Source organism: Manacus candei, unplaced genomic scaffold (genome assembly GCF_025592945.1).
Source record: "Manacus candei isolate 608988 ecotype Guabito, Panama unplaced genomic scaffold, ASM2559294v1 h1tg000067l, whole genome shotgun sequence".
Lineage (NCBI taxonomy): Eukaryota > Metazoa > Chordata > Aves > Passeriformes > Pipridae > Manacus > Manacus candei.
Genome location: NW_026138115.1, coordinates 1295928 through 1310841, shown reverse-complemented (window position 1 = coordinate 1310841; position 14914 = coordinate 1295928). Strand labels below are relative to the sequence as shown.

General features: G+C 35.4%; 1 protein-coding gene across 1 annotated transcript in view; it reads left to right on the top strand.

Annotated features, from left to right (window-relative positions):
- Positions 1–14914, top strand: part of AK7 (adenylate kinase 7) — a 28183-nt gene that overhangs the window by 3429 nt on the left and 9840 nt on the right. The window contains exons 5-13 of the mRNA XM_051806437.1: positions 786–896; positions 5505–5588; positions 6157–6245; positions 6763–6853; positions 8601–8678; positions 9414–9563; positions 11029–11157; positions 11457–11589; positions 14111–14239. Of these exons, the coding sequence (XP_051662397.1) occupies positions 786–896; positions 5505–5588; positions 6157–6245; positions 6763–6853; positions 8601–8678; positions 9414–9563; positions 11029–11157; positions 11457–11589; positions 14111–14239 (994 nt within the window). The remainder of the gene's footprint in view (positions 1–785; positions 897–5504; positions 5589–6156; positions 6246–6762; positions 6854–8600; positions 8679–9413; positions 9564–11028; positions 11158–11456; positions 11590–14110; positions 14240–14914) is intronic.

Sequence of the window (14914 nt, the reverse complement as noted above, 5' to 3'; positions counted from 1 at the left end):
GTATGTACTTCAATGATAGCTAATAAAGTTAATGTTGGCAAGTGAGGGGTGTTTTTAGGATTCTTTCACCCTGAATCATTACCTACTGCCAAAATTGTTAAATGTATTCCACTGACAGAGAAGTTTAGGCATTGGGCTACAATGATACAGAAGGACATAAGGGGCTGCTTGGTCAAGAGGCAAGACCTATGCTAACCACAGTATGCACTGTCCTTCAGTCATTAAAAAAAATCTCATATTTGCTATATATTTAATAAAATACATATTTTAAGCAGTGTATAGACAGATAAATAGACACATCTTTATATCTATATATATTAAGTATTGTCAGGAATCATGCTAGGCACTTTGGAGTATGCTATTGCAATTCTCAAATTCAGTGTTAGAGAAATAGAGTTTTCCAACCTCGAGTAATGCTATATGTAATAAAAATTAATGGTTTTTAAAATATAAAAAAGTTAAAAATCTTCTATTGTGAAAACACCAAGGTTGTGGGTTCAATCCCCATATTGGTCACTCACTTAAGAATTGGACTTGATGAACCTTGTAGATCTCTTTCAACTCAGAATATTCTGTGAAAAATGTGAAAATTGAAATTGAATTAATGATGTTTTCAAAATGTTGAACCTCAAGCATCGGATTCAGAAACTTTAAGAATTTCAAATGAAAACCAAGCTAGAACAGATTTTAAAAATACTTTTAAAGAACTTACTTTAACCATCTAGGCCTTTAAAAATTGTTCTGTTTTAAGACATGTATAACAGTCACAGTTTTTTTCTTCATAGGAAAATCCTGAGGCTCCTTTTACTGAAGAAGATTATCGCAAAAGAAAAGCTCATCCGAACTTTATGGATCACATAAATGCTGAAAAACTCATTGTGAAACTTGGAAAAACTGTATGTAAAGAATGTATTTATAAAAATAAATCATTTTGTCTTCTTACTTATAGCTTTTTCTTACGATAATTTGAATAAATTTCAAGAATATGTTATTCTCTTTATAAAAATTGATTATATCAATAATTAATAAAATATAGTAGTATAGAAAATACTAGAATGCCTTTTGAAACCTAAGTGTATACATAATATAAATCCCAAATTCTGTCTTTTTTTCCTTAGTGAGTAAATCAAGCTTATCTCATCTAAAAAAGATACTGTTTCTTTGGTTGTAGCAGAGAGAATCAAAGCTGGGGCCTGTGTGGGGAAAGACTTGAGGATTAAAGACTGTGGAGGAAAGGGATATCAGTACAGCTTTAAAGAAAAGCAGCATCTTTAAATATTAACAAGCTATGTTAGTATTATGTCTCATTTAAATACTCAAAAGTTGTTCTGGCCACACCTAGCATGTTCCTGGATAGTTTGTGCTCTTGGAGCAGAGGGCTTATTGACTTTTATTCCACCCTATAATTCACTTTAAAATCATATCCATAGAGCTGATGCAGAATAACTAAAAAATATGTTATCACTTCATATGTGTTTTAAAATCCCTTCTTTCAGTTTTGTTTGTTTTGATCTGATTAGATTATTAATCTTACTAAAGAGAAGACCATGCTTTTTGTATTTAGAGAACTTTGTATTTCAGAACTATTACTAAATAAATGCCAACAGTGGCTCACATTATACTTCACAATTCAGGAAAATGGATGTTGTTATCATTAGTGATGGAGTACTGTGGAGGGTAGGAGGACTGAAATACATTGTGTGATGAAGATGTCATTTGGTCATTCTTTACATGTGTTAGCAGTCTCACATAATCAATATGATCCAGTGTCTATTGCAGAAATTTGTCAGGCTAATAATAGAGGGGGAAAAAACTTTGCTCTGATTTGAGTATACACTTACCATCTTATGCCCTGCTGAGAAAATAGCACTAGACATTATATTCTTTGTTAACATGGGTCTAATAGTATAGAATACCAGTAAAATTTGGTTTGCAGCTTGAAAAATCATGTGGTGGTGAATTGATTTTTCTTTGACTGTACTAACATGGAGTTATAAGACCATGGAATAACTTTCACACTTGTGATGTTAGAAACATGAAGATGGTAAATGTCCATCAAACCTTGGAATAACTTCTGCTACAACTAACACCCAGATGAACTATTGACTCTACCTTCCTGACTAGTCCAAAGCACTGAGTCACTGCATAACAAAAGCATTAATATAATTAATATTTGCTTCTAAATGTTTGTCAGGCTGAACATCTGTTAAGAAGACAGTGGAACAATGTGTAGCTGTACATTATAAAAGCACCTTGAATATTTTCAATACATACCTGCTGTAGGCCTTTCAAAAGGAGCCCTTCTCCTCCAGAACTCCAGGGTCAGCATCAATGGGTATCGGTGCCCCTGGGTAGTTTGTGTCAGCACTTTGGAACAGGAAGGCTCCAAAGCATCTGTTCTTCCCAGGAGATCAACATTATCTTCTTGTAATGGCTGAAGACTTCTGGATTACTGTTCTTACTCATTTCTAAACTCAGTGGCATCTGGAGAATGTACCATCAGTGAAAGAAATTACAGTGTAACCACTGCCCACAAGGAGGGGGATTCAACATCAAGATTCATCAGTCTTGTCAGTCAGGTAGAGAAGACTTTGGCACCAAGAATAGAAGAGTTTTTAACCTTGGTGTCTGTTCAGAGTGCAATTTAATGGCTGTTGTCGCTCAAAGGAAGATTTCACCCATCTGCGTTAGTGTATCTCCCATCTATTTTTTGATCAAAATTCAGTAAGAGTTGTGAGCTAGAAGTCTTTGCTTACCTCTAGCAATTTTTTACCTTTTACCTTTGTGGCAAGGCTTGCAGGCTGTGTTGCTTCTCTCAGAAGTTGCTGACTCTGGGTTCCTGCCAAATTCAGAATCCTTGGAGAAATATCTGTCTACCACAAACAGAAAAGCTCTTCATCTCCCAGCTCTGTTCTCATGATTCCCGAATCCATTAATTTAGACCTGTTTCCCACTTCACATAAAGCAAGTACAGCCTGGAATGGATGATTCCAGCTAGAATGTGACATCTAGTGGCTTTGATGAATATTACACGGAAACGTGACACTACCTGGGACTAAACATGCTGAGTGGAACTGCAGCTTGCCTAAGAATTGCCTCATTTTTTAAATTAAGTATATCCAACTAACTTCAAGTAGTACTTTCTCATATGTGTGACTTATGGCAATAAGTAAGTATTGTTAGAGGACTTCAACCTATTTTAGAGGTTTATATGTCAGTGAAGTATAGCCCTTGGTGCCAAATTGTTTCATCTCCACAAGTGGCAGAAGTTAGCACGAGGTACATAAAAGAAAATCCTGTGTTCCTTTCTCTTTAGGGGAAATGAGAAATAGCACCTCCTTTGCTTTCACAAGAAGCAGGTTTTTTCTGCTAGGAGATGAACATTACTACTTGTCTTCTGGGGCATGTTTGCAGAGCAACTCTGGGAGCTGCTGCTCTTAGGGTACAAACAGTATCTATCAAGGTACTATGCAAGCAAACTTGGTGTGTGTTAAGATCTGATTATTAAGAGATGCCTCTCCTTGAATTGGAGTTCAAAAGAGAACATATGCTAGAGTCAATAACATGGTTTTACTTAACAGTGGATGTGAGGTAGAGAGACAGAAAGAAAAAGAGAGGAGAGGGACAGAGAGATCAAGGAGAAGATACTCATCACCCATGGATCCAATGGTGTCCTGTTGGTCCTTCCTCACTTTGGGCTTCTCAGTGATAGGGGTCCCAAGGCTGTTCAAAACTTTTCACATTTTAGCAAACAAAGAAATTAATGCTCATTGGCTACACTGTTCTCTTATTCTATTGGTTAAATTCCCTCACTTCCAATTCTAATTAGTCCCATGCTCAGTCTTTCTCTGGTGGGTTTCTTTTTTAGGTGGCCATGAGTTGGTTGTGATCTCCCCTTGGTGGAATTACCTTTTACCCAGTTGGAGCAGATATCAGCACAGTTGCTGAGTTGGCTTTCCTTGTGGCCATTAAATTCTGTGTCCTTTGTGTCCATTATCAGTGACACATTCTTCTCCCCAGGCTTTGCTAACCTCCCCCTAGGTCTGAGATAACACCCAGACAATAGTACCACTTCTATCTTATCTCAAGTTCCCGCTGTAGTGGCTTAATTTACAGCCCAAGTTCCAGGTATCCACAGAGGCATATTTGGGGGGGCTTTGATGGTCATTGGTGGTCACTGATGCCATCTGTCCCATAATTTGGGGTGATCTTTGTTTGATACATGTATGAGCAGTTTCTTCTTTACACAGTTTGCCACAGTGGGAATTTTTGTCCCGATGCATTAACCAGATCTGACCTCGACCAGGCTGGGAGTCAGTGGCATCCTGTCCTTCCCTTCTGTGATTATCTCATGGCAAAGTCCTTCTGTGGCCTTAACAGTATTTGAGACAGGCAACTGTGGTCTTTAAGGCCTCACAGTGTGGAAGCTCTCATGGTACCTGTTATGTCTTCTAATTTTAGTGTTTCTTGTGATTAATAACAAGCTGTTGAATTCAACTGAGTTGAGGTAGTTTTTATTACAAAGTTTTACATTGTAAGTAGATTAGATAAAAACACATATACAGATAAAATACACTGATGTTACAACTTGTCATCACTTTATATGATGTTTTGCTTATTAAAGTTTCCTTATTTTTATGTTTCTTAAATATTACAAAAATAACAAAAGGTTCATTTTTCACCAAAAAAATCTAAATCTCAAATCTGTGCATTTATTCCCACTGCTGGTAAAGGCAGGTTCTTTTACATGGAAATATATAATGTCTAGGATCTTTACAACATGAGAATTATTTAATAATGTCGTTTTATCTTAAAAATTTCAAAGATAGTGGTCTTAATTTAAAAGACTTCCTTGAAAGTTTTTCTTCTTTAGATGATTTAAAAATCTTTTTTTTCTCTCTGTAAAACCCTCCTCACCATTGATCCAAGCAGTAACATGTATGTCCAAGCACATAGGCAAATTTATGGTGCTACAAAATAATGGTTAGAAAAAAATGTGTGGGTTAATCATGATGTGTGGTTAGGAAAACATTTAAATAGTTCACAGATCTGTTTTTTTAATTGTGCATCAAAATGAAAGTAAAGCTGTAAAATCATTAACCCAGCCTTTCCCACTCCTTTAGGCAGACAAATGCAAATATAATGCAATTTAAAAATTGTTTCAGTGAATTTCAGAGTTATTTCTTCTTGAAAATAGAAAATTGAAACATGAGTTATCCTGTTCATTTATTTGATTTACATAACTTCCAATTCTTTTAACTCATAAATTGTTTTAGAATTTCTATTCAAATGTAAACAGATGAATTCTAATTGAGCAATGGGGGTTTTTTTTGAAATAAGAAACTGCAGGATATGCAACAATTGATCTAGTTACAAATTTTGAGTGATATAGTTTATATACCTTGTATATTTAGTACACAAGTAGTCAAGTTTCAGTGTAAGCCTGTATCCCAACTGCAGTACCAGATTTTAATAAAAACTTTCTTGCTGATTTTACTTCACAGAACCCAAATAAATTTTCAACTTGTGTTGTTGCCTCAGGACATCAATACGGAGCTGAGGAAGGAGTCTTCCACTATCTTTTTAAGGTAGACATCCAACTACACTTGAAGAATCATTTAATTTCTAGAGGCAAACTGAACTGGAATTGAATGTATCTTTAGCAGCTTTGGTATCATAAACTTAATATTTTCATGAGCAGAACTAATTATTTGAAATATTCTAGCTACAGTGAAAGTGGTTTCCACCTCTTTGGCTCTATATTTTTTTTAGATTTTTCTATCTTTTTTGACAGTATCTCCACATGTACTTTACAGTGAGAACATGTCTGTCATATCAGTGGAATCCAGAAAAATGTCTTTCTTCTCAACACTACAGTCTCTTTTTTCCCCCAGGTATTTGTCTTTTGGGGGATACAAAATAATATTTTTCAAGATGAAAGAATATTCTTTAAAAAAAAAAGACTTCTTGCTTTCAGTAGGCTGCCAATTAGTATTTCTCAAAAATCGGGGTTTTTTTCCTGCAGTTCCATTACTCACTCAATAAACTGAACTTTAAATCCTGAATTTATAGATTTCCCTAGTAAAGAAATGCTCCTTTTTAAAGCTCTGATTAAAAGTAACCTTTTTCTCCTCACTTCACTCTCTGTATTTTCAGATGTGTTGGCTTAGTGAGACTCCTGAAATACCTGTTTTTGGGGATGGAAAGAATTTTATTCCAACCATTCATATTCTTGATTTAGCAGCGTAAGTGGAAAAAGTTCCCCGGGGCAACAACTGATACCAGCTAGATCACAAATCCAAATCCACAAGAGAGTACTGAGGCCTTTAAACTGGGTGGGTTGGTTTGAGGTCACTCGTTGGCCCTTTTTGCTGGGTCAAACAGAGCTTCCTTAATACTAAATGTGCCTTTTGGAAACCTTACATGACTGTTGCACAGGTGCTGTGCTTTTAAGAAATGATGAGCCTTACTCGACCTAGAGTGTGATATCAGTTAACTGTCACAGAACTGGAAATGGATTGTGGACTCTATAGCAGGCTAAGATAATATCTTCTACAGATGTTGCTTTTTATCCTTTCAACTTCTTTCTAAATAAAATATCCAACTGTGATTTATTAAGTAAAATATATATGACAATGTCATGCTCTGAAATGTTCTGCAAGAATTTATAGCCTCCTGGTAGTGTTCCTGAAATTTGTTTAACAGCAAAAGCCAAGTATGCTTCTGTAAGTGCCGGCCCTGGCCGTACTTGCTGTTTTTCAGAGTGTTGCAAAATGTAGCAGACCACAGACCAGAAGTTCAGTATATACTTGCAGTGGATACATCCAAGCACACACTTGAAGAACTAATAAAGGTAAGAGATTTGAGAAAGGTACAAGAATTTGAATCCTTTTTTTCCCTTAAGATATCTCTAAGGTTTTAAAAACTATACATCTTACTGAAGTAGAATTTCCAAGGTCTTACTGAATTATCTCATGTAGTAAATTACGTAGAAGATTATTTTGAAATCCTCCAAGACTTCTGCCCTTTAAACAGAATACATTACTTGGGCCTAATTTTGTGGAATTGATTTTTGAGGTATTATCATTAATTTAAGGAGAAACTTTGCGTAAGAAAGTTCTGGTGAATTTTTATGGGATTCACAGTACTGTAATCAGGTACTCAAAGTCTTTACAAAGTCTTTACCCCTCGTTTTGTGGATGTGCCAGTTTGCACTGGCAAAATGAACACAAAGAAGTCACCAGAGTCCTATGGTATTCACTGAAGATGATTCAAATAGCTCCAAGATGAAATACCTCTGAACCGTAAATTCACACGTGCAACCTGCTGTTTAGCACTGTCCTGGCAGCTGAAGACTGGAGGATGATAAATGTAATGCCAATGTAAAAAGAGAGGTTCCTGAAATATTTGGGGAATTACAAGCCAATACACCTAATAACGTCAGCTAACAACCAGATACATTGTAAGAAATTATAACAAATTAAATGCATTAGAGGACACCCAGATAGATACGATTCTATTTGGGAAGAACCAGTGTGACTTTTGTAAAATGCTTTCATGAGAAATACTTTCAAAAACGTGCTCTCAAATACCTTGGAAATCTCCTGGATTTCTATACTACTACTAGTCAGTGTGGGTAAGGGTGAACAAGATGATGTAGTCTACTTGATTTTCCCAAAGGCTTTCAAAGAGGTGTTTCACCAATAGCTGTTGAGAAGCAGCTAGACACCAAAGGGAGTGGCTTGTGTCCTTTCATGGGTGTGTGGTTGTTTAGAAATGGGAAACAGAGGGCAGGAGTAAGGGGACAGCTTTTGTGGATGGGAAGTTGCCAGTGGAGAGAGTGCTGCAAAGTTATCTTGGCAGGGGAATTGCCTGTACCAGCCCCGGGCAAGACTGGAAAGGCACATGGGAGAGAGACACCTTCAGAATTATAGCTGAAAATAGTTGAAGATTAGAAGAGTATTTGGAAGGAGTATCACATATGTTTTTCCTGTGCTTATTTTCATCGGAGACAGAATGTTGGAATACATGTATATTTGATCTGATGGTCTATATCAATGTTTATTATTTTATGGAATCTAACGGAGTTTAAATCTATTTTAAAGGACTGTAGGAGTAACCAACAATTTCTGTTTAATGATGAAATGCAAATTATATATGGAGAGTTGTCAGTGGTATTGATTTGAAAACCCTTCCTGGCTGTTAACAGAAATAAACACTTCAGGAACTTGAAGTGAAAAGTGCTGGCAAATAATATAGATCTTGAAGTAGATCTTAAGCACTAGGAAGTTGTACATTGACTTAAGGACTTCATAAAACTTTTCTGTGGTTTTGGGTTGTTTCTTTCTTTGTTTTATTTTTTTATTGCAGGTACTAAAGAGGAAGTGTTATATAGCAAACAAAAGCTATTTAATACTAACATTAAAATTAATATACTGCTCTTAGATCTATTTCAAATCAGTACCCTGATTTTTCAGGTACAGTGAAACATAAAATTTAAAGCACACATTTTATTCACACAAATCCTGTTGAATTTTTTTCTAAGAATCTTATTTGTTAAATGTTTTTTGTTTTGTTTGTTTGTTTATTTTTTTTGATAGTGTATCAGTAAAAATGTTGGACCAGGAAACATTCAGAAGATTCCTAAAGAAGATGCATTCCTGAGCAAAGATTTAACAGTCAGTACTTTTCTTTCTTTTATTACTTCAGGAAAATATGTAAGCTTAAAGTAAAACATCATTAAATATACAATTTCTTTTTTTATTTCACCAGAAAAATTTAACTACAAAATATGCCCAAAAATGTATAATTTAAATTTAGAAAATAAACAAAGAAAAATTTAACCATCATAGAACAGACTACTTTAAGGAGTTACAGTCTGATTTAAAAAAAAAAAACCAACAAAACACTGAAGCACTGATATTGCTGCTCCCCTTAGCATACTGGAGCACTCTGACAAAACCTACACCAAACGATAAAAATAGCAAAAAAATAAGTTAATAATCAAGTACTGTTAAAGGTGATGAACACAGTATACATAAATTATGTTGTGTTCATCTCCTACTTCATAGGAGAAATGAACGAATTACAATCCAAGTAGTTTTAAGATGGCATTTGATAAATCTGTGAAAGAAGTGATTCCTTGCAATTACATGAAACCTTTACATTGTACAGAATAATTACTTAGTGTTTCATGTTCTAATAGTTCATGAGAACACTCAAATACAACTATACATTGAAAAATGATACTTTTAAAAAGCTTAAAATATCTGTTTTGCTTTATATGTTAATCTTCTTTCCCTATGATTTAATTCTTTCTATTGTCCCTGTTCATTCTGGTTTCTAGCTTCAGCTAACTGTTCTTTTAACATGCATAGCTTAAGTCTGTAAATAAGTGTAGCTCTATTCCTCAGCAACTGCATTTAGATATGTTGCTTGTGAACCTGCAAATGGAATCTAATGTTCTGAAAGATGCTTTCAACATTAACTGGGTTGCTGAGGCAGGACTGATAGAGAACATTGAACAAGTTGTCAAGGAATACAAGCAAAGTCGAGGATTACAGGTAATACTTTGTTGTATACTATTTTAAAGTGCACCTTTCTTTCTTTTTCCCCAATAGAAATGTTTATATAAACACAGGCTTTAATTTATTTAAGGAAAAATACATAGAAAACTGACATAGGTGCAAACTAAGTGAACATAAAATCCACAAATGAAATTGTAGAAGTTAAATGAGGCAATATTAATTAAAACAACAATGATTAAGTTTTATTTCCTTTATGCCTAAAACTGAAATTCTGTTAATGCGAATTAGCTTAATGATGGAGAAGCTGCTGTTCTGAAGGTAATTTATTTATGCAGTGGTGCTCTCGGTATATTTTGCTTCAAGAATACAATAAGTGTATCTTTTATTTAAGCTTTTTTATGATAGTCAATAGTTAGCTGAGTATTTTGTGTCCTTCTTTATATTTAGCGAGTCAGGATATTCAGTTGCAATGTAGCCTTCATTTTACCCTGCTCTGTTGCATAATTTACTGGACAACTTTGCTGTTTCCTGTTAGCATGATATTTAGAACTTCTGCATTCAACTGTACAGGGAGGCTTATTGAAAAGTGCAGAAAAATGCTTGTATACATTTGAATATTGATTGGTATGATAAAGCTGTTCAGCATATCTAAATCTTGTTCAGACTTCAAATAAGAGTTCAGGGCATGTAAAACAAAATACAGCTACTATTGTTCAAGGTTGTTCATTGAAGTCCCTGCATAGCTCTGAAAGGATTATCAGATCTGTGTTTGGGTTAAACCACTGAATCTGAGTACATACACATCCAATTAAAATAAATCAGTACAAAATATAGACCTACCAAGTAACAAAGAGAGGGAAGGCTGTCTAGACTGTCTCTGTTGCTACTCTTAAATTTTCAGAGTTTGTGCTGTCAGATTTACTAAAATAAGAGAGGCTGTTAATTATGTATGATTTTGAGTTTGTTGCATAACATGTTTAATAAGTGTATACTGGAATCTTAATTAGATTTACTCATCCTCAGGCTGGTTGGCTGAAATGAGAAATCATTAATATCTTCAGAGTGTGATGGATCTGAAATTTTTGACGTGAAAATAATCATTGTGATGACAGCAAATCTACCACACTTGGGAAATAGAACCATTGCATGTTTATAATATAAGATCTGCCACCTCATTCCAAAATTCACTGCATATCTGTGGGATTGTTTTTCATCTCTTTGGATTATTCAAACACTAATTAGCCACGTTGATCTGTTAGTCTACTGAATAGAAGCGTGCTTTCTCCAACAGTAAAGTTCTACATTTAAGTAACTGTGTTACTCAGAGCCTGTGGGTGATATAGGAGATATTCAGTGAGAAATAAATAGATTGATAGAACCAAAATCTATTTGCAGTTTTAATTATAAATCCTATTAGTTATATTAGAAAGACCATCTCTTTTACATAAAAACATCTGTATTGTTTGAGTGATGTCATATCTTCATCTTTTTTTTTTTCCAGCCTCTCAAAATTTACATTCATGGTCCTCCTGCTGTTGGCAAATCTACCATTGCTCAGGAGCTCTGCAAACATTATAGGCTACATTACATTAAGATAGATGATGTGATTTCCGAAAAAATTGCACATCTGGTGCGTTGCTGTTTTCTAATATTCCTATTATTTTAATTTCTGTGACTTTAAAATGTTTGATATCATTTCAAATTAGTTATAACCCCATTATTTTAGAATGGAAATATCTTTTTACATACTGATCACTTCTGGAGGTTGCACTGAACTCTTTTTAGAGGCTGAGGGTTGCTCAGTATCTCACTGTCCAAGAGAGACATGAAAGGAATTGTTTAATTTTTGTTTATTTTTTTACATCTGCATATAAAATAAGTCAGCTGTGGAATTTCTGAGCCTATTCGTATTTCTGTGCTTGTCATCAGGAGAAAATTGTGGCTAAAGAACAGGACACTGGAGTAGAGGAGGGAGAAGATGAGGCAGAGGAGCAAGGTGAAAACGTAGAAGCAGCACTGGAGTTATTAGATGGAATAAAAGAAAACATGGAGCTGAATCAAGGTAGGAAATACAAAATTATAGTTACTATAATAAAGACAACTACTGCAACCCTATGCAAATGGAAAATCGGGAAATAAATTTGTGCTCTAGAATTTTACTTCCTATTAAAAGCAAAAATAATGTCCTTTCCATTTGTATGTACCCTATTTAAAAATAAAATACAATGTTTTACATTATACATTAATGTGGTGGTTTGACTCTGGCTGAATGCCAGGTGCTCACCAAAGCTACTCTGTCACTCTCCTCCTCAACTGGACAGGGTGAGAGAAAATATAATGAAAAATTCCACGAATCAAGATAAGGACGGGGAGAGAGTACTCACTCATTACTGTCATGGGCAAAACAGACTCAACTTGGGGAAATTATTTAATTTCATTACCAATCAAAATCAGAGCAGGATGATGAGAAGTAAACCAAATCTTAAAAATACCTTCCTCCCACCCTCCCTTCTCTCCCATATTTAACTTTATTCCCAATTCTCTGCCTCCTCTCCCAAGCAGCACAGGGAGATACGAATGGGGGTTGTGGTCAGTTCACCACATGTTGTTTCTGCTGCTGCTCCCTCCCTGGGGAGAGGAGTCCTACCCCTGCTCCAGTGTGGTGTCCCTCCCACAGGCAACAGTTCCTCCATGAACCTCTCCATCGTGGGGCCTCCCCCTGGGCTTACAGTTCTTCATGAACTGCTCCAGCATGGGCCCCTTCCAAGAGGTGCAGTCCTTCAAGAACAGGCTGCTCCATCATGGGTTTCCCATGGGGTCTCAAGTCCTGCCAGCAAACCTGCTCTAGCATGGGTTCCTTTCTCCATGGGTCCACAGGTCCTGCCAGGAGCCTGCTCCAGAATGGGTTTCCCATGCAGTCACAACCTTCTTTTGGGCATCTGCCTACTCCCTGTGGGCCTCGTCCATGGGCTGCACACGGGTCTCTGCCCCCCACCCCGTGGATCTCCATGGTCTGCAGGGTGACAGTCTGTCTCACCATGGTCTTCACCACAGGCTGCAGGTGGATCTTTGCTTTGGCACCTGGAGCACTTTCCTCCCCTTTTCTTTGCTGTCCTGGGTATCTGCAGGGCTCTCACAGGTTCTCACATCTCTCTTCTCTGGCCACATTTAACTTCTATGCAATGAATTTTTCTCTTCTTAAATATGTTATCACAAAGGTGTTATTACCATCTCTGCTTGACGTCCTTGGCCAGTGCCAGCTCTGTCCTGGAGCCAGTGGGCATTGGCTCTGTTGTACATGGGAGAAGCTTCTACCAGCTTCTCAGAAAAGCCAACTCTGCAACGTCCCTGGCTACCAAAACCTAGCCATTCAAATCCAATGCAATTATACACCTTGTCTATTAAAAACAATACATATTTTAAATACTTTGGTGCATCTTTCTACTTCAGATTTTTTTGATAACATTATGTTTTCATCTCAGAGCAGAGAGCATAATTTATATAATATAAAGTAAAAAGTTGGTGAAGTGTATGTTTACCAATCTTGCAAATATAAAAGTATTCTAGTAAAAAGGAACATTAGTGCACAGTCATATGAGATTTTGGATGGGATTTAAGCACCTTATACATCATTAGAAAGTAAATAGTATTTACTGAAGCTGGGAAAGAATTTTAAAGTCTGTAGATTGAAAAAGGTCCAGAAAATTACCATTATTGAAAAGTATTAGTTATCATCTATATGTGAACAAAGTCATGTTGGTTTTGACTCAGTGCTTAAGGTTTTCCATGTTGTATAAAGTGATCCCTAGTAAAAATGCATTCTATCACTAAAGGTTTACCTGATTTGGATCTTGTGTTTGCTAAACAAGGAACTTGTAACACACCCAGAAGCTTCAGTAATGAGATCTATGGCAGTATCTCTTCTACATGCTTTGATTTGTTACTTAAAATAATAATGACTTTTAGAATAATAACATACTTCTATGGTTATAAATATCTAAGACTTTTAATAGCCAAAGCAAAACAAAGTAGGAAACTAGAGTCAATGTTTACAGAAGGACAAAAACTCAGGTCAAACCAAACTTTTCACTTCCACATTTTTTCTCAACAATACAGGACAAATTAATAAACCAATTCATATTTCAATCTATTCATCTGAAAATGAAACTAGCAAAGTCAATCTCACTTCTTTTTTGCAAAACTATCTTTAAGACTTACTGTTAAATGTAAATAGAAAATTATTGCTTTGTCTCATGATTTTTTTCTGTAAATATTTCTTTACTGCTTCTATTAAAATCTCATTGTATTATCCTAAATAAAACTAATTTCATGTTTAGTATTCCTAAAGTTCTAATATTTATATCCCTGTAAACACATATGTGATTTTATTTTATAGCTACATATTCATATTCCATAAATCATTGTCAACACATAATATACAAATTGTAATCCAAAATATATAACTTTTTTAGGGTCTAAGTAGAAATTTCTCTGATAAATGAATTTGAATGTTAGTAAAATAAGTTCAGATAATATTATTCAGATTATATAAACTAGGTACCTATTAAACTTTTTTGTCTTAGGTCGTCTAGATGATCAGTTTATTGTTACAATTGTGAAGGATAAGCTCAAATCTATGCCCTGTAAGAATCAGGGATATGTTTTAGATGGGTTCCCAGAGACCTACAGTCAAGCCATGGAACTTTTTAGCGGTGAGTACTGCTGCTTTTGGTTTAGTTACTGCCTTTGGTTTTATTGCTGCTAATATTGTCATTATTGTTATTGTTCTCAGTGCCATACTAATTGAATTGTATCAGCACTGTAATGACTGTAATGCAGGATACAAATCAAAGTTGTTTACACATGATTGTTAGAACACAAGAAAGATTGTAATCCACTTTATTTAACTTATGCACAAGACAGTTTTTAGGCTCTCCTTCCTGGCAGAGTAATAAGTAAATGCACAAACATGGAAGATATTTTCATGTTTTGTGTTAGTCTATTCTCCTTAAGCAAGCTCTACAGCAGAACTTCTTCATAATATTTAAGGGCCACTGAATGAGGGGATCCAGCCAGTGCATCAATACATATTTTGTGAGCCAGATTAGAGTTGGTTTATTAGATCAGCTACAGTAGATATGACTTCAGAGAAGCTCTGCAACATACCTCTCAAATTGAGAGCAAGCACCATCCATACATTAGGACCAAGATTAAGAGTTATCTTCATATTTAAATTACAACATGAGGTTTGAGGGAAAAGAAAAACCAGTCTTGTTCAGCTTAGTATGCTGTTCTGCAAGTGGTCATGGTAAGCTGATGCTCTTCAGGCAGTTTTACTAACTATTCAGAACAGCATATCCTAAGCAGCAGAAAACATTTTAAACATA